Genomic DNA, 20,534 nt, shown 5'->3' with positions numbered 1-20,534 from the left:
AGAGGAGGAGGAGGAGGAGAATAAATAGTGTGACAGAAAACCTCTGCCATACAGAAAACTCTTCAAATGGATGGATCATATGGCTGGGTGGATTGGTTAAACTTGAAATGACCAAAGATGTTTGGGATGGGTTTATTATATGGACACTGTTTTTTCCTTCTAATTCCTGGGGTTAGACAACCAGGTGAGACAGCTGCTCTGTGTGCTGCTTGTTTGTGGCTTTGGGTCAGGTACATGAGGTACATCTTCATCCTGAATATCAACTGAGGTGACACATAAATAAAGCTCATTTGGAACCTCAAGCCTCGTTCCATCTGTTAATTTTGCACAGATCTGTCAGTCAGTCTAGTATAATATAGTCTAGCCTGGTGTGCTCCTAGAAAAGAATTCCACAAGAGAGTTTTTTAAAGAAAGGTCTGTTGTTAATGCTGTCATTACACAAGTAAGTTTAGAGAAATGCCATTTGGTAATTTAGAGGATCACCTCATAGATCTATTGATAAAGAAGTGTCCAACCAGGCTTTGCCTTTCCTGTTTCTCTCAGTTTACAGAAGTGAATACTAAAAAATAGGTGGGCAACAGCTTATAGGAAGGCTCCTTCCTTGACTGAGAGAGAGGTAGTTGTCAGCTCATTCAGAATTATATACTCTGTCATACAAAGTGTGACACTTCTTGTAACTGACTGACTTCCTAGCTATCTCTAGATTTTAATAAATACTAATTTTGACTAAGTGATCTCTTTTCAGTTTTTTATGTTCTGTTGCTTTTAGACATAAAGGGTGGATTCACTTTAGATTTTTGTTCCCTGTAACTACTGCTAGACAAAAATAGAAGGATTGCATGCTGCTTCTTTCTTGCTAGGTTTAATGCCTAATCTTTGAAAGCCTTATTTGCCTCATATTATTTACAGTTTATTTGTGGGCCTCTCCCCTTTACTTACCCTTTTTTGCTTATCTGTCTTTTTGTTGTTCTAGCTATCCTGGGATCTCCAGCTAGTGGAATTCAAAACACAATTGGTTCTGTTGGTGCAGGGCAGCAGAATGCCACTTCTTTAAGTAACCCAAATCCCATAGACCCCAGTTCCATGCAGCGGGCCTATGCTGCTCTAGGACTCCCCTACATGAACCAGCCTCAGACTCAGCTGCAGCCTCAGGTTCCTGGCCAGCAACCAGCACAGCCTCCAGCCCACCAGCAGATGAGGACTCTCAATGCCCTAGGTAAGTGAAGGAACACACAAAAACTAACTTCCTCCATGTATATTGTAAAGATGAGGGTGCTTAAGGAACCCAAGGCTGTTTCCAGTTTGTTCTGACTTGAGATCCATTGCTTGGATCAACAGCCTTCCAGAGAAAACAGGGAAGATTTGTACATGTTGTAAAAAGAACATTTTCAAGTGAGGCAGTGATTTGCTGTATGTGTTCCACTTTAAACAGTTTGTAAAGGACATCATGGCTTAGAATGCAGAATTCAACCTCAGTGAACTCTTAAGTACACCACTTTTTAAATAAGGACTTGGTAGAATCCTGCCATGTCTTTTTGTTTGTGGTTGTCTCATCTTTGGAAGTGACCATGTAGAATCAGTCTGGTTAGCAGTAGACACTCAGCAGTTACTGTCACCTGCATCTGGGTAAATCAGTACTTCCTCAGGTCACCGTAGCCCATCATTTGCCAGCTTTAAACATTTGTTGATAATCACAATTTTTGTTACTTTCTAGTGTAGTTTCCTTAACATTTTTCCTCTGTCCTTTTAATACCAGGTTCTCACAGGGTGAGCAGTGCTATCAATGAAGTTGTGACTGGTGGCACTAGCTTTTTAGATTCAAAAATGAGTCATTAAAAAATGACCAGTTAAGATTAGGGGTGTGGGTTGGTGGTAGAGCACTTGTTTAGTGTGCATGAAGCTCCAAGTTTGATATCCAGTTGTGCAGACAGAGATAAAAAGAGGTGGAAATGGACCAATTAACATCATCCCTGAGTTACTTTTTGGAAAAACCCCTAAATGATTATCAATAGTGTCCCAAATTCATCTACTCCCCTCCTGTTTGATGGTGCAGTTTTGTAATTAATCTCTGAGTTTGCATTTTTTTAAATACCTATTTTTCTCCTAAACTTAACTTTTATTAGTTTACTCTCTGAGACATGTAAGAACAGCCCCAACACACAGGTATGTGCCAGGCAGGTCACTATAGTTGTTTGACACTGAGGAAACAGAAAAGCTGAAGGCATCAAATGCACAGTGATCATCTTCTCAGTAGCCATAGAGTACTGTTAGAACACTATTCGGCCTCCAGAACACATTCTCTTTAGGCTTTAGAGTAAGAGTGGGAAGGCATTGACAATGGAATTTGTTGACGTTGGTCACCACTAATGAAAAGTACAGCTTCCAGAGCTTCTGTCCTACTGTATTCTGCTATTCTTTATATGAGTTCTTTATATGCTCACTTTTTTTTAATGTATTATAGGAACTTGAAGTGTTTATAGTATAGGAGTTGATTTCATTTTTCTTTGTCTTTAAAGGAAACAACCCAATGAGCATTCCAGCAGGAGGAATAACAACAGATCAGCAGCCACCAAACTTGATTTCAGAATCAGCTCTTCCAACTTCCTTGGGGGCTACCAAGTAAGACCAAAGTTTTAGGTAACTCCTCTATCTGAAGCCTGGTCCTCTGAAGGAGAAACAAGCACTCTTAACAGTGGAGCTCTCTCTTCAGCCTCTCTTTCTTTTTAAAGTGATAAATGTAAATAACCAATGAAACAGTTTGAATTTTGGTGGATATACATTACTTGCTTCTCTTAAGCTTCTTAAGTCATGTGGTTGAAGAAGGTGGAGTACGTTGATTCACCTGAGTAGCTGGTTGAAGTATCCTTACTTCCTCTTTAGTCCACTGATGAATGATGGCTCAAACTCTGGTAACATTGGAAGCCTCAGCACGATACCTACAGCAGCACCTCCTTCCAGCACTGGTGTTCGAAAAGGCTGGCATGAACATGTGACTCAGGACCTGCGGAGCCATCTAGTACATAAACTGTATGTAACCTCATGAACCAGAGACACATTTTGTGATTGAGGGAATTGTTGAATCTTTGTGGGTGTGTAGATGTTTGATTTTGTTTTTTATCTGTATGACAAACCCCAATTTAACAGTTAAGAGCTGTGCAGGGTCCATGCTTGTTTCAGAAAGCCATCCCCACTGCTAAGAGACTAGGAGGCCAACTCTCTCAGACTCTGGTCCCCATTGTGTAGTGGCATCAGAGAGCATAGAGACATGACCTGAAGCTCATCCTTTTTGCTTTTGAGCTCAACCATGTTCAGTGACTTGAAACTTAGGTATAGAGCTCCCTAAAACTTGAAGAAATTTTGGTCTGGTAAGTACAGATGGTATGACAGTTATTTTATGTACAGAAAGTTAATGTTTTCATACTATCTGTCCTGAGTTGAAATAAAGTTACTCAACTATAGATTCTTCTTACTTTGATGTTTTTATAATGCATAGTTTCAAAATAGCAATTCGGAATCATACTATTTCTTAAAATGGTGTACCACATATTTGTGTTTGGTATGTAGATACTGGGTGTGTTGATGCAAGGTTAGTATTGTTTCCCATGTTCATGCACAAGGGATGAACAGTGAGATTCGGGCCCTTACAGGTAGCTAGCCATTCCTGGTTTATTTTTTAGTTCTCTTGTGACCACCTTGAAAGCAGATTGATAGAATACATTGTCTTTTCAGCGTTCAAGCCATCTTCCCGACTCCTGACCCCGCAGCTCTGAAAGATCGACGCATGGAGAACCTGGTTGCCTATGCTAAGAAAGTGGAGGGAGACATGTATGAGTCTGCTAATAGCAGGGTATGTTGCTAAGTAGCTGTTGAACATATAGGTGTTTGTCTAGTTTATTATCCAGAATTAGGAGAATCTGCATGGTCTAGGAGACACCTAGCTTGAGTACCCTGAACAGAGACATGTCCAAGTAAGAATGAGATTCCTAGACACCTCTCTTATGAACCGCAGTATAGGAGTACAGACTATCTATAAAATCAGCCTGTGTCCTTGAGACATCTGTTTTTACAGAGTGTACTTTAGGATTCTCTTATTACTGCTACTATCAGTGAATACCAAAGAAAAAGTTCAGTTGTAAAAAAAGAAAGGGAAAAAAAAGGAGTATTAGCACCTTCAATTTGTTAGTTATGTCCAGTAAAGTCATTAGTTCAATAAAGTGAAAATTAAAAGGTATGCTGGTATCAATAGGAATTTAGGTGGCGCAGGGGGAATGGGTTTTGGTTTATCATATGTGTCAAATCTCTTTGTCATTGCATTTAAAATGTGCTCAGTGGTATAGTACCTGCTTAGTACACCCTGACCCTTAGTACGGTTCCCAGAAGCAAAATGTGAGTGACAAGTGAGTTCATTAGTTAGAACATACAAAATAAACGATTGGTTCTCAGATTTTTCAGTACCTTAATATTAAATATTATTGCTTTTTAGGATGAATACTATCATTTATTAGCAGAGAAAATTTATAAAATACAAAAAGAACTAGAAGAAAAACGGAGGTCACGTTTACATAAGCAAGGCATCCTGGGTAACCAGCCAGCTTTACCAGCTCCTGGGGCTCAGCCCCCTGTGATTCCACCAACCCAGTCTGTGAGACCTCCAAGTAAGGACTGCATTTCTCTCTACCAGTCCTTAACCTGTTTGCTTAGTATTCTTTTAGTTTGGGGGGTATATTTCTAAGACTATAGAGTTATGTTCTCCAAAAATCTGCACTTTGAAAGCTCTTTGTATGGCAGTGGCCTGTGGGGACATTGAATTTGCCTTATGGAAAGGCTTTGTTTTGTGTGTCTCTCCCTACCCAATTTTTCAAGACAGGGTTACTCTGTATAGCCCTGGCTGTTCTGGAACTTAGACCAGGCTAGCCTCAAATTCAGAGATCCCCTGCCCCTGCCCCCTGCCCCCTGCCCCTGCCCCTGCCCCTGCCCCTGCCCCTGCCCCTGCAGTACCGGGATTATCACCACTGCCCAATGAGGGGAAGATATCTTGCAAGTGCTTTTTAGATTTGAATGTCTGTCTGTCTTTCTCTCTCTCTCTCTCTCTCTCTCTCTCTCTCTCTCTCTCTCTCTCTCTCTAATTACATTTTGTGTGTGTGTTTGTATATGTATCTATATTTATTTTTAATTACATTTTTCCCCCCTTATAGATGGACCCCTGCCTTTGCCAGTGAATCGCATGCAGGTTTCTCAAGGTATTTAACTATTTATTGTCAGCCATATTTTACCTTAACATTCAGCAGCATCAAACATGTCCTCCCCCACCCCTGCCCCACACCCATTTTTCCTTTTGTGTTTTCTTTTCCTCTTTCTGGTAAGAGTGTAGGCCACCAAATAATGTGAGTCTCTTGTGTTTAAAAATTTGGAAATTATAGGAGAGTTTTCTTAAGAAATCAGAAATAGGATTTTGTACTTACACACAAACCCACCACCAAAAAACAGTGGTAACATTATTAGATTACGTAAAAGAAACATATTCTAGGAAGGAAAGGGTCTTTCTGAATAGTCAGCCGGGAGTCTGTGAGCCAGTCTGTGGCAGGTACTTGTGTGGGACCGAGAAGGTACAGTGCTGCTCTAGGCCATCAGAGTTGAAGCTGGTAAGTGGATCTCAACCTTAGGAGACTATGTGCAGAGCTCCATGCCTTCCTGGGGTAGTGACGGCTGTCTAAACCATAGAAGGCTGAATTCAGGATTCTGTGGTTATTTGGGCTTCAGGGCTTGGTAAGCTTTTCAGCTCTTGACATCCTGAGACCTATTGCTCCAGGTTGTGAAATAAATGGGAGCATTGTCCAGATGGTAGAGAAAGGTGTTGCAGTCTACAGAGCCGTTTGAGAGGGATGGGAACAGGATTGAAAGTTGTGTCTGTTAGTGCACACACACTGGATACACTGGCCAAGAACTTGTTTGGATGGATTACATTTGAGGAGGGGGTATTAAGTTAAGTGGTTGAAAAGCTGAGCTGTAACGATGTGGCTGAATATTGTTGGGGGAACATGGGCATTGCTGAATGGGGAGCCATGCTGACTTGGGGTCTGATGATAACTCTTAAGCCACGGGGGATAAAGAGATGTTTTCTGGGTCATAGTTACCAGTCTTTTTTGCTGGGTATATCAGTATCTGTGAATGTGGATTACTTTCCATGCTCTTTTTTTTTAGTATCTACACAAAATTGGTATGGAGGAGATACTTTTATGTTCATTATACCCTCCAGAGAAAGTCTTGTTGGGCCTTGTTGGCATGTGACCATTTACAGGTGATCATTTTGGATAGTTGCTGAAAGTATAAGAAGCTCCTCTTGGTTGTAGCGGTGATAAGGCAAGGCAAGCGTCTCCAAAAACTTCAAGGAGACTGTTAGATTGCAGTGATGGGCAGAATAACAACTTGAACTGAGATTTCATTTAAAGCCCATGGTTTTCAGTTTCTATAGAAAGTTCATAAGAACTGTCATCTGACGATACTTCCCAGCTAAGCTTTTGGCATTGGTGTGGTATTTCTGCAGACTATTAAGTCTAAGGATAGCCCTTGGGCACTTTCTACTAAAGATACATACAAAATTGAGAAGGTGTTTTGAGTCTTAGCACAGATTCTAACCATAGTATCAACTTAGCCAAGAAGCTATGAAGCCTGGAATAACGTGAGCCGATTGCTGCTAGGGTCTTTAAGGGAAGGCATGCTCAGATAGATGGGGCAGGCTCAGTGCTGACAAGGCTTCCTTGTCTGTGTTGCTTCTGTGCTCCGTGCGCATTAGTTATGGTTACTTCTAGCCTCCCCTTTTGTCCTCATCTCACTCTAGGTCCCCTCTCCCTCCCACCCACTGTTCCTGTCAGATAAGGAAAGGCTACTACAGTCTGCTCGGATTTGCTTGTGGGTTCCCCTCTGTTGTCAGTTACCCGTGTGTCTGTCTTAAGAGTTTGTTTGCATTTCTTTTCTTGTGAATGCTTCTGTTAATAAACTATTATTACTGTTTGTAGGGATGAATTCATTTAACCCAATGTCCCTGGGGAACGTCCAGTTACCACAGGCACCCATGGGACCTCGTGCCGCCTCCCCCATGAACCACTCTGTCCAGATGAACAGCATGGCCTCAGTGCCAGGTGTAAGTGCTTCTCCTCTCAGTCCTTGCTCAGTAGAACGCTCTCTGAGGAAGGATCTTCCATTGTTACCTGAGAATTTTAGGATACTTACTCATTTGAATTTGAGCTTTGTTTTATTTCCTTGTTTCTTTAAAACAAACATGCAAACAAACAAAACTGTTGGTATAATGAGGAGTATTTGAATGTGTTTGGTTTTTTTTATTTTTTTAATTTTTTTTATTTTTTTAATAGTAGTTCTGTAGGTATTTGCTGTTGAGTGTGGATCAGGCAGCCAATGGCTGTCAGTTCACTTTGGCTTGCCCTCCTAAAATAGTCTTCAACTAATTAAAGGCATGATTGAATTCAAAATTAGAGCATACTATTGATTGCCATTCTGAAGACAGTTCAGCATTGTCTTACTCAGGAAATTGCTTGAGAAGTTGTAGAAAGTGCCTAGGAACTGAGGAGTCCTTGTCAAGTGGTGGTCTTTAAAACCAGAGTGTGCTAGATATGTAAGGCTTTACATTTCCATTGCACTGTGTATCTCTTGAAGACTCTGGCCTAACATTTGAATCTTGTTTTATAGATGGCCATTTCTCCTTCCCGGATGCCTCAGCCTCCGAATATGATGGGCACCCATGCCAACAACATTATGGCCCAGGCACCTACTCAGAACCAGTTTCTGCCACAGAACCAGTTTCCATCATCCAGTGGGGCAATGAGTGTGAACAGTGTGGGCATGGGGCAGCCAGCAGCCCAGGCAGGTGTTTCACAGGTACACTCAGTGTGGGAGCCTGGTCAACAGTGTTTCTGTAGCCCTAGCCTCTGGAACATGATCCTGTCTTAGTTTATGGAAATTAGAATTCTAGAATATACATCTTTCCATTTCCCATTTTGCCCTGTAATTTTTAATTTGTTTTTAATTCTTCTTGTTCTTTCTAGGTGAACTTCACACAAAAAGTAAAATGGATTGTGGTTGTGGGTTTTTTGTTGTTTGTTTGGTTTTTGGTTTTTGTTTGTTCGTTTGTTTTGTTTTCTTATTCTTTATATTTTTATCTTTGGATTTTGGTTGCTGTTTGTGTGATTTAGAAATCTAGGATTAACATGTTATTCTGAGAAATATTGGAACTTTAAGAAGGGGTGAATTCTCTTTTAGTGACTCAGTTTTATGTGTCACTCAGTTTTGCGTGTTGGGGTGTCATGGCTAGCAGAATCATTGGAATAGCACTCTTCTCATGAGCATGTTTCAGTTACTTGGTTAAAGCTGAATTTTCCATCCATTTTACTGCTTTTCCCCATTCTGGTTAATTGTAGCTTATCAAATGTCAGCTGCATACAAAATATTTAAAATAGGCTAAATCTTTCTCAAAATATAAAAATCTGTCCTTTTAAACATTTAGCTAATGTTGAATGAGTCGTTGAATCTATTAGGTTTACTCAGTAATGATTCATTTTCTCTATCGTCTCTTTTTTTTAGAATAGAGATCAGGAAACCAACTCTCTCCCTTTCCAGAGTCTCCATGTAGCCCAGGCTACAATCTTTCTATCTCAGCCATATGCCACAATGACCAGTAGTAAACCTTTTCTGTTTAACAGCCAGATAGCAAATACGTTCTTTTTTTCAGGGGCCATAGTCATAGTCTTAACTGTTTAGCTGTGCTCTTACAGTGTACAAGTAGTTACAGACAACATGTAACATGTAATCCGGTTGTAGTTATCATCTTGTAAAACTGTTTTTGGTGCCTCTGCCAAACTTCTCTATGGAATAGTTAATTCTGATTTTTTTTTTTTTAAAGTCAGGGGTCTCCCCAGTGTTGTAGTGTCTCAACTTATTTAAAGCACTAAAACAAAACTCTTTTTCTGTGGTCTAAGTTAAAGGTTGATGTGGCAGAACATGAGTAAATTAAGTAAACATGTGTCTAAGCCGTGAATATTGTAACCAGATATTGAAGTTGTACAAATCAAAGTATGAGAAGCATTTTAGTGCTAATTTTATTACATGGTATGGTGCATGCTATAAATGGTTAGTCTGAAGTTTTTACAAATGTAATATCCTCATGAAACTAGCAAAGCGAATTAAGAAACTAGTATTAAATTTTGTAAATTTTTTTTCTTCAAGTCCATTATGGTTTCTATTGGGTAAAGTAGTTTTACTATTTCTTCTAGGGCCAAGTACCTGGAGGTGCTCTTCCTAACCCTCTGAACATGCTGGCGCCCCAGGCCAGCCAGCTGCCTTGCCCACCAGTGACACAGTCACCATTACACCCGACTCCACCTCCTGCTTCCACAGCTGCTGGCATGCCCTCTCTCCAGCATCCAACGCCACCTGGGATGACTCCTCCCCAGCCAGCAGCTCCCACTCAGCCATCCACTCCTGTGTCATCTGGGCAGACTCCTACCCCAACTCCTGGCTCAGTGCCCAGTGCTGCCCAGACACAGAGTACCCCTACAGTCCAGGCAGCAGCACAGGCTCAGGTGACCCCACAGCCTCCAACTCCAGTGCAGCCACCATCTGTGGCAACTCCTCAGTCATCACAGCAGCAGCCAACGCCTGTGCATACTCAGCCTCCTGGCACACCGGTGAGCCTCTTTGTCATCATCAAGCCAAACTTGTACAGGGTACCTTCCCGTAAGAATGTTGGCACTCAAAGCACAGGCAGGCTTATCTTGTGAGCCAGAGCTAGAAAGTAAAACTCTTTTTTTTTTTTTTTTTTAAAAAGACTATTCTGTCTGAATGTTATAGCAAATTGCCAAATTGCTCTGGTGCCAAAAAGTATGTGTATGTCTCTCTGAAACTGCAGTAAACTGTGATTTGTTCCCACTATTGACCCTAAAGGTATGGCTTACAATTTCCCTTGGTCAAAGTGGTTTATGGAAATCAATAGTCATCAGTATATCATAGCATGGGAAGAACTAATTGAACTGTATATGCTACCATTATTTTACCTGTTTTCTGTTCTAGAGTTATGCTGTCCAGATTTGACAGCTTTTATGCTTAGTTCTGTGGGTTTAGTAAACATGCTGTGCTCCAAACTAAAAGTTCTTGGCTAATCAACCTTCTTTCAGAATACATGACTTTTTTTATTCATAATGAAACAACAGATCCCCTCCTCCCAGGTTTGCATTAATTCCATTCTTAGATACTTAGGATATTTGTAGAATAACAAATTATTAAGTTAAACCATTGTAAATTAACAATTGTCAAATTTGCAAAGATGACATTACTATTTTGCTTTCTCCTTTAACAACGTATGCTTACTCTTTTTGTTTTTGTCTCTAGTTAGTTATAGTTCCTGTCTGTAGACCAGGGCTTTGCAAACACTCTGCCACTGGCTGCATCCTATGCCCTCTAGAACACTGCTGTACTGTTTCGTTGGGTAAAGCCTGTTACTGTGGTAGTGAAGTGTTTGCTTACTTGACCACCAGCACTGTCCTGTGATCAATGCCTCATGTAGGCCATCATTTCTCGACCTCTCTATGAATACTTAAGTGTTTATAGTTTGCCTTTCTCCATAAGTAGGAATGTTAGTGAAGAGAAATAATGGTAAAATAATCCAGTCAGAAATCAGAGAGAAAATAATTTTATGTCAGAATTTAGAAAACTCTGTTCATCAAGCTGTTCCTTTTTGGTAAGAAGTCAGTCGTCATTTTTCTGACACTTAGTGACTTTACTGTTCAGCTCCCTCAGGGAGCTTCTGCCCTTTAGTGTTCATACTGAGTACTTAGGTTGTAAGGAGAAATACTAAACAGACTGTGGTTGGAGGATATTTATGGTATCTGCTTTACAGAGGTGAATGGTTTTGATTTCTTTGCAGCTTTCTCAGGCAGCAGCCAGCATTGATAATAGAGTCCCTACTCCCTCCTCTGTGACCAGTGCTGAAACCAGTTCCCAGCAGCCAGGACCTGATGTGCCCATGCTGGAAATGAAGACAGAGGTGCAGACAGATGATGCTGAGCCTGACCCTGCTGAATCCAAGGTGGAGCCTCGGTCTGAGGTAGATGCTCCATCAGCCATAGTACATGGCTGTGTGTGGCAGCTTTACTGTATATCCTCAGGACCTGGCATGGTGTTTGGATATTCATATTAAATGTTCTAGTTTTCCACAAATCTTTTTGTTGATGTTCTTCATTCATTTTTAGTTCCGCAGAAGGGGTGGTAGATTAATTTACTGACTTAGAGCAAAAGTTGAAATAGGTAGGCCAAGAGCCAAATACAGCCTGGGAATGTGTTTTTGTTGGTCTGTTCAGTATTTTAAAAATCAGGAAGTTGTAAATAAAACTTTAGATAGTCTGCTTTTTCTCAAATGATGAGCAGCTGTCATCAGTACCCTTCTTATACTCCTAAATGGCAGCCAGTGTCATACCTGATGCTGGTGCAGCATGGAAGTGGCATGGGCTTCCCAACTAGTCCAGGTCTCGTATCACACGCTTCATCTCAGAGCATAGGGTCTTGATCCTTATTTTGATTTTCCAAGGTGCTCTTATTCTCCAGCTAGATGTTTGAATATTTTATTGAATATTTATTAAAAAAATTGAAATAGGACTATGATTATACCGGTGCTGTATAAAGTGACTAAGTAGACATCAGATATTTTGTTCCTTTTCCTTGTGGGGAACAAAAAAGAATGTTTACGGGTGCCTTTGACTACAGGCAAGCCTGTGTGTGCCAGAAAACTTAAAGAGTAAAGCTGGACTGGTTACAAGAGTCTTGATAGTCACCTGTCTTCTCTGGCTCTGTTTTTCTCAAGATGATGGAAGAGGATTTACAAGGTTCTTCCCAAGTAAAAGAAGAAACAGATACGACAGAGCAGAAGTCAGAATCAATGGAAGTAGAAGAAAAGAAACCTGAAGTAAAAGTGGAACCAAAAGAGGAGGAAGAGAGCAGTGCTAACGGCACAGCCGCACAGTCAGCATCCCCTTCCCAGCCACGCAAGAAAAGTAAGTCACGTATTCTGTAACATACAGAATGCATGCATCCACACATACACATAGAGAGAAGTGACAAGAACAGACCACGGCTGGGGAACACTGGGGCCCCGAGTTGTCTTCTGAGATGAGCTGTTACTGACTAAAGAGACAGAGTTGAAATGCTGGATCTTTGAGCAGGCTAAGCAGTGTAGGTTCTGCAGAGACAGGAAAAATAGCTGGTGAAGGATTCAGGAAGGAAAGTGAGCAAAAATGCAGTAGTTTGAGGCAAAGGATCACTGTTAGTATGTGTGTGAGCACTGGAGGCCAGTGAGGAGCTATGACTTGCCATAAGGTAGGAATGTGAAGCTACAGATGTGTGCAGTTAGCTCAGGACAAGTAGAAACTGGGCATATTCCAGTAAAGCTGTGTCCACAGTAAAAAGCAATAGTGTGTTGAAAGATTGTCAAGTAACTCTGCTTAACAGGACTTTGGAAGTTGAGAGCTGCAGGTAACAGACAAATTTCAGAAAGAGTGCAGAGAATGTTGGTGACTGAGTCAGTAAAGCTCCACAGCTAGGAAAGGCACTTAGATTCTTTATAGTTGACTGGCTCAGAGAGTTGTTGAATATGTAGACTATTTTGCCATTACTTAACCTTTTAAGACGTAAACCTGAGAAAAATATTTAATTCATTTAAATTAATAAGTCTGTTAGTGGTACCATTTATCCCACCCCAACCTGGTGAATAGAACCAGTCTTCTACCTGTGATACTGCTAGCCTCATTTAACACATTTGTACAAAAATATTATCTTTTTCTAGCAAAAATAGTCCAAAAATGTGACATTATTTTGTAATCTTTCAGTGATTTGAAGAGAGTTAGGCAGCTGAATTAGGGTCTTGAGAACTGCTCTGTGTTCTGCTGTGTAATAATATTGTTTGAGCTGTGTGAGGAACATCCATTCTCATTCCAATAACTTACTATGAAGAGTGATAGGTGGCTCTTTGGGGGTAACTGGGGATAGACACTGCTTTGGTAGATGCTTCAAGAGACAACGAGCAGAGGTTCTTGAGGGTGAGTTGGCATTATCCAGAGAACTAGGTCATTTGAGTTGTGAACATTTTCCAAGTACTGACATACCTGATGCTGTAATATCAACAACACACACACACACACACACACACCCTGGCTCCTGCTGCTGGTTCCCGAGACTGCTTCTTCACAGCATGGTTCTCTGTTCCATTACAGAGAAGCATGAAGGCACGTGCGGGAAGTGGAGGTTTACTCAGAGCATGAGGATGTCCTCAGTTGGCTGCCATTCTTTTTCCTCTGAGTAGAGAGGCCACAAAAACTGAAAGAACCTCCCTCCCATTCATCTGTCTCCTAAGTGTCACTAAACTACCGCACTAGTGGGTAGTTTAATCTTAGAGATCTTCCTCCCCTCTCCCAGTGAGGCTTTGCACAGTGCTAGAACAGTCTACAATGATAGATATGTCACACCTGTGCCTCTTATTTTGTTGACTATCTGCCATGTGATTCTTTTTTTTTGGTGGGGGGGGAGGGTTTCAAGACAGGGTTTCTCTGTATAGCCCTGGCTGTCCTGGAACTCGGTAGACCAGGCTGGCCTCGAACTCAAAAATCCACCTGCCTCTGCCTCCCAAGTGCTGGGATTAAAGGCGTGCGCCACCACTGCCCAGCCTGCCATGTGATTCTTAACCATTTAAGTTGTAACGGGTGATTGGGAAACTGAGTTGTTTAGTTTATGTAAAATTGCTTTGTTGAACTTTCAGTACCACATATTTCTGGTTACTACCACATTGGACAGCATGAGGCTTATGATCCATACACTTTGAAAACTGTATGGTTTACCATTCTTATTGAATTAAGGTTTTGATGCTAACAAAGTGGAATGACACATTCTGTGTCACACCAGCTCATTAGTTGCAGAGCACTTGGTTCTGATACAGCTACTGACTTCTCTGTGAGCCCTTATGATGGAGTCTTATTACAGAGTATGGTAAAGATAGGAATTTGAAAATACTTTACTTAGCATAGACTTTAAATCATTGTTTAATTAGTGAATAAACACAATGAGACACATTTAGTCACTTCAGTTATCACTGGGGAGAGAAATGAGAGTGGTCAGACCTTTTCTTTTAAGATGTGTGTGTCTGTCTGTCCTATGTCTCTGTCCACAGTATACGGCTTAGCAGCAAATGCTTTGTGTACTACTGCTCCATCTTACTAGCCCATGAGCAGACTTTTTTTTGACATAGGGTCTTACTATGTACTACTAAGAGACCTGGAATTTACTTTGTAGACCAGGCTAGCCTAAATTTACAGAGATCCATTTATCTCTGCTTGAGTACTAGGATTAAAGGCACCTGCTTGTCACACCCAGCATGAGCAGACTTTTTTTAAGATAAGGTCTTTCTCTGGGTAGGTCAGGCTGTTCTGCTTCTTCTTCTACCTCTCAAATACTGGAAATGTAGCATGTCCTGTTAAGTTCCACCTGTCAGCAGGCCTTTTCTGTGCTATTTCAGACTTTATACATCTCTGTTAAAACTAATCACCTCAAAGGCAGCAGCAGACAATATGCAAATGAGAACGTGGTTGTGTGCCAATAAAAGCTTTATTTAGTTTTTCTTTTTTGAAAGTAAAACTTGAATTTAAAGGTATTTGGCAGTCATCTTATTTTTAATTTTTTTTGCTTATTTTTATTTTTTTAAATTTTTTGTTGGCTAGCTGGCTTACTTTGAGACAAGGTCTCACTCTGTAGCCCAAGCTGGCCTAGATTTCACTCTCCAGTCCCCTTGCTTCACTCTCCTGAGCACTGGAATTACAGGGTAATGGTAACACCAGAGTGGGTAGGAAACGTGGTGGGTAAGAGGTAAGAGCAATGGACACTGACAGATACTAGAGGAATACTATCAGACTTCTAGAAACTTCCTATTGTTCTTTACTTCAGTTACTTTTTACATTTGTATATGAGGGTGAATTAGGGCCAAGTGAGCCAAGGACAGAAGAGCATCCAGAGAACGCACACAGGTCCCGCAGTGAAATTGGTTTATTTATTGCCCAATTTGACCAGGGAAACAGAGTTGGGAATTAGCTTTGTTTTCTATTCTAGCAACATTTAAATATTAGAAACTTTTGTTGAAACAAATTCATTGGTGATGAGTTTTGTCTTGTGGACAGATTTAAAGGCCCCATTAATGTGTTCAGTAACCACGACGTAGACGTCTAGGTCAAGGAATCTGATGATAACGAAGTGCCCGAGGACTTGAGAGGATGTTTGCGGGCAGTAGAAGACAGCAAGCTAACTGTTTGAATGTGGTAATAGCTGTGTCTGAGCACCCATTTGTGATTTTTTTTGTGTGTGTGATGTTTTTTCCCTTTAGTCTTTAAACCTGAGGAGCTACGCCAGGCGCTTATGCCAACTCTAGAAGCACTCTATCGACAGGACCCAGAGTCTCTGCCTTTTCGTCAGCCTGTAGATCCTCAGCTCCTAGGAATCCCAGTAAGTTGATATGAAAACTATGTTAGAGTATCTATGGTTTTATGTCCAAACTGGGTATTGGTGGTACATCCCTTTACCCTGCACTTGAGAGTTTGAGGCCAGCCTGGTCTACAAAATGAGGTCCAGGAAAGCCAGGGCTACATAGCGAAACTCTTGTCTCAGAAAAAGGGGGGGGGGGCGCGAATAAGGAATGATTAACCTTGCTCTGAAGATTATTTTTCTAATATAAAAGTCAGTGTCTGTCAGCAGTTACTGATGGATCAGAAACACTTGCTGGAGTTCAAGCCCACTTACCTCATAGCACAGAGACCCTTATATTTGAGGCTTTGTGTACAAGTTTTATCTAAAAGAATTGGCTTGAAGAATTTAAAAAAATCAACTATGCTATCCATATCAATTCCTATCTGATATCCCTGGAGACTTGGAAAGGCATGTGCCCCCACAGGCCCTGAACAGCAGTAGTTTCAAGATTGGTTGTATTTTATGTAGACCAAAGGGAATCTGGAGAAGTATACATTTTAACTCAGTAAATTAAAATTCTCATTTTCATTAAAATATGGGTTCTGATAATCTTTTCACTTTTTTTCCTTTAGCTTATAGCCTTTGCAGTAATTTAATTATATTTGCTCTTACCAGTTGCCATGTTAATGAGTTAAATGAGTAGAATATTTGGGATTATTTTCGTTTTTTTACTCTTGGGAACAAAATGTCTGGTATTTTCTGTTTTGTTAAAACTTTGGGGATACACTCACGGGGTTGACTTTTTTTTTTTTTTTTTAAGGATTATTTTGATATTGTGAAGAATCCTATGGACCTTTCTACCATCAAACGAAAGCTGGACACAGGGCAATATCAAGAACCCTGGCAGTATGTGGATGATGTCTGGCTTATGTTCAACAATGCTTGGCTATATAATCGTAAGACGTCCCGGGTGTATAAATTTTGCAGTAAACTTGCAGAGGTCTTTGAACAAGAAATTGACCCTGTCATGCAGTCTCTTGGATATTGCTGTGGACGAAAGGTATAGTATTTCTGGAAATCCAACTTTTCTGTCTAATCCAGTCAAGTTAGTGTTGGAAGTTCTAGGGCATACTGTTGACTTGGGGTTTGGGGGATGTTGTGTTTCGTTTTGTTTTATTTTTAGTGTTTTGAGACAGGCTTTCTCTATGTTGTCCCTGGCTTTTCTGGCTCTGGCCTTGAACTCAAAGATCCACCTGCCTCTGCCTCTCAAGTGCTGGGATTAAAGGTGTGCGCTACCACTGCCTGGCTAGTGTGGTCTTTGTAACAGTTGAATTCTTGACATGATGTCATAGTCAAAGTAAAAGGTACTCTCTGGGAGGGCTGACTGCCCTGTGCCCATTGCATCTGACTGTAGTACCTGAAACCAGTAGTACCTGAAACCACCGATACGCCAATTCTGTCACATTAAGTCCAAAAATGTCCTGAAATAGTTACTAACATTGTTAGAATTTTACCTTGTCTTCTAGTTAATAACCAATTGGGTCCAGTTCCATAATATGCTTAGAATATTTGAGGATGGTAAGTTGAATATATGTTTAGTATTTTCTTCTTGTTTTTGCAGTATGAGTTCTCCCCACAGACTTTGTGCTGTTATGGAAAGCAGCTGTGTACCATTCCTCGTGATGCAGCCTACTACAGCTATCAGAATAGGTAAGCATCATGCAGGACCCTGCATTCCAGAAGAAATGAAGGTGTTAGTTAGGGCAAGGATTGTGTATGTGATCATAGCCCAAATGTGTTTCTTATTTCCTGAAATTCCTATAAAAAGTGCTACATTTCTCTACCTCTTGGTCAGTCAGGTACCACAGACAGATGCAATGGGCACAGGGCAGTCAGCCCTCCCAGAGAGTACCTTTTACTTTTCCTGATTTTAAAACATAAATTTGCTGAGCATGGTGGTACAGGCCTTTAATCCCAGCACTTGGAGGCAGAGAGACAGGCAGATCTCTGTGAGTTTGAGGCCAGCCTGGTCAACATAGTAAGTTTCAGGACAGCCCCCTCTCTGGGAAGAAAGGCAAACATCTATAATGAAAATTTGTAATCTTACTTTAGTCTGAGGCTGTAGTTCTGTAGTTAGTAATTACCTAAAATAGAACACTGTAACCAAGAAGCTAAAGTTGAAACTAACCTTGGAAAAGCCCAAAATGACTTTTAAGGTACTCACAAAATAGAAAGTTGTATTTTATTCTACAGCAAATGCATATCAACATCATTTGGCATTGCTGGTCTGGTAGAAAAACTTATTAGTTGAAAAAGAAAATAAGAACACAAGAATACTCTTTTTCTAACACTGCAATGTTAGGAAGGGCTAGTGTTCTTTATTGAGTTCAAGAGTAACTCCCTTGTTGGGCTTGTTTGTAAATCTGGTACCACAGCAATTAGAAGGTGAGACAGGAAGGAGAATTTTGAGTGTGAGGCTGGTCTGAGCATGGCAAGGCCCTGATGTTTTTTGTTTTATTTGTTTGTTTTAAAGAACACTTTTGTGTGTGATACTATTTATTGTCAAGGCTTTGAGAGTGGTAGGCTTACCTGGGAAAGAGTTGCCATTCTTTAGGAATGTGACGGTGATTAGATTAGAGCAGATCTCCTTACACAGGGGAGCAGTAAGACAACAACAACAATCCATAGTTTGGGTCTTATTTGAAAATTGCTTATCTGGATTTTTGCTGAGATGAAGTTGAAATTAAATTCCTGTTCGTTCTGTTATGAGACCTCTTATCGCCTTGTTGCTGCAGCACAAAGGCTTCATGGCGGAAGCCTAAGTTATGACTTACACTGAAAGCAGTACTATGGACTCCATTTTATGAGCCAGAAACGAGAACATCTGTGTGACCAAGAGGGAGCTTCATTTGTGTTCTCTGTCTTAGGCTTGCATTGCCTCAGGGTTTACTGCTGTGGATATTTATCCCTTTTCCTATTTGGGACATAATCATACAAAGCAGGCTGTTTATTTGCTCAGAGGTACATATGTATATAGACCTGACAAGTTTGGAATATTGAAATTTTTTTCTCAAGTGTGTTTTTTTGAGTTATGCTCATAATTTTCTTGCCCCCCCCCCTTTTTTTTTCCAAGTATAGAGTTTATTCAGGGCATGGGGAGGGGAGTTGAGAGGATAGTAGAGACAGAAAGTCAGAGAGAGAGTGGATGCTGGCCATGAGCATGTGGGATGGGGAGGAGAGGGAAGGGGCAAAAAGACAGAGCAAGAGGCAAGAGAGCAATGCTTGTAACTTTCAAAGAAAATATCTCCATGATGGCTCTTATGCGAATGTTTTTCCCAAAAAATAACTTAATGTTAAAGCATTTGTTGTCAAGCTTGATGACCCAACAGAGTTTCATCTCCACTTTTACACAGTAGAAGAAGAAGAAGACTACTAACTTCCTCAGATTGCTCTTTGATCTCCAATGCACATATGGATACACAAATAAATAAAAAATTTTAAGAAGCAAAACTCTAAGCCTGTGTGACCAACCAATCAACTGTTCTTTCTCCCGGCTTAGAGTCATCTTTATTAGAAGTGAACAGCTTGTGCTACTGAGTACTCAACATATAGCTGGGTTTCTATCGAAAAACACACACAGACACAAACACACACACACAGACACACACACACCCTTAAATCCAATGTTTTGTTGAGGGATGGTGTTGTGAAGGTTTGGTTTTGTCTTGTGGTCGGTGGTGGTGGTGGTGGTGGTGGTGGTGGTGGTGGTGGTGGTAGAGGTAGAGGTAGAGGTAGAGGTAGAGTTAGTGCTATGACTAGAATCCAGGACATTGCTCATGCTGTGCTACCCTCAGCCTTTCAGTAGAAACATTGGAAGACATAATTGAAAAGGATACTGTAACCCCCCCCCCCCATAATGGGATTCTCCCACAGTGACCATGTATTATACAGGAGTTGTGTCCTCTTTAGCACATCCCATGATGTATCAAATTTAACCTTGTCCACGATAGAGGCTCAGTAGCATCTTCGCTAACAGGCTCATGTCCTATCTTCAGTGGATTAGTATATAGGAATGTACTTTGAGGACCATTGTGATCTGTATAAATTTTTAAGTTGGTTTGTTTTGGTTTTTGTTTTGTTTTGTTGAGACAGTGTCTCATCTGTAGCTGCAGATGGCCTCAAACTTGATCTTCTTGCCTCAGTCTCCTGAGTACTAGGATTACAGGCAAAGACCACAACATCTGGCTTTAGAGTTACAAGATTGTATGGATGAGTATTAGTTATGCCATGAAAAATACTGTGCCTGATACTTTTTTAGCTAGCATAATTTTGATCTAGAAAGAAGACAAGAAGCTACTCACTTTCTGTAAATGTTTGGGCTCTTGCATTGTTTGACTGTTCCTGAATGCTTAGCAAACAATGCTTCTGATGACTTACACAGACCTGAGCCCAATCCACTGAGTATAATTAAAGGTAAATTGGACTGATAGCTATGATCAAGAAAAGTTCAGTGGTAAAGGACAAGCACCAGAACTATTCTAGAAGTCCTAGAATGCCTAATTTTCTTTTTGTGTAGAACTCCACTTTTACTGAACAAAAGTGATATATTTTTCTTAAGTGAAAATCAAAATATAGGAGTCTTATCCTGTGTCTGATACATTTCAAAAGCTTTTACCATTCCTTCTGTGCTCTTAGAATGAAGAATATAAATTAGTACTCCATGATTCTAAGGAAGGAATGGGCAAGTTTTGGATTGAACATTCTAACTAATTGCTTGTGATTTTTTTTTTTTCAAATCAATTATGAACACTGTTGTGTTCCAATAAATAATTGTTTTGTCACTTGTGTGCTAAATTTTTAGACACCTAAATCAGTAAAACATTGTATACAGCATTTAAGCAAGTGAAATTCTTAATGTTTATGTATGATTACATTTTCACTTGTTTCTACCCTTTTAAAATTTGAAAGTAACTCACTTTTAAGAAACTGTTGGAGCTTTTCTAGTAATTATCTGAAGATAACATTGAAAT

At 40.5% G+C, this 20,534-nt stretch overlaps 1 protein-coding gene across 1 annotated transcript in view; it reads left to right on the top strand.

The window, feature by feature from the left end:
* Nucleotides 1-20,534, top strand: part of Crebbp (CREB binding protein) — a 119,094-nt gene that overhangs the window by 79,401 nt on the left and 19,159 nt on the right. Inside the window, exons 6-19 of the mRNA XM_028760817.1 lie at nt 974-1,216; nt 2,517-2,619; nt 2,881-3,027; nt 3,730-3,847; nt 4,484-4,655; nt 5,196-5,240; nt 7,017-7,141; nt 7,705-7,893; nt 9,285-9,698; nt 10,934-11,113; nt 11,867-12,056; nt 15,425-15,543; nt 16,325-16,564; nt 17,126-17,214. Coding sequence (XP_028616650.1) covers nt 974-1,216; nt 2,517-2,619; nt 2,881-3,027; nt 3,730-3,847; nt 4,484-4,655; nt 5,196-5,240; nt 7,017-7,141; nt 7,705-7,893; nt 9,285-9,698; nt 10,934-11,113; nt 11,867-12,056; nt 15,425-15,543; nt 16,325-16,564; nt 17,126-17,214 — 2,374 coding nt within the window. The remainder of the gene's footprint in view (nt 1-973; nt 1,217-2,516; nt 2,620-2,880; nt 3,028-3,729; nt 3,848-4,483; nt 4,656-5,195; nt 5,241-7,016; nt 7,142-7,704; nt 7,894-9,284; nt 9,699-10,933; nt 11,114-11,866; nt 12,057-15,424; nt 15,544-16,324; nt 16,565-17,125; nt 17,215-20,534) is intronic.

The sequence above is a fragment of the Grammomys surdaster genome, unplaced genomic scaffold, assembly GCF_004785775.1.
Source record: "Grammomys surdaster isolate TR1022 unplaced genomic scaffold, NIH_TR_1.0 126612, whole genome shotgun sequence".
Taxonomy (NCBI): domain Eukaryota; kingdom Metazoa; phylum Chordata; class Mammalia; order Rodentia; family Muridae; genus Grammomys; species Grammomys surdaster.
This window is presented reverse-complemented; position numbering and strand designations above follow the sequence as displayed.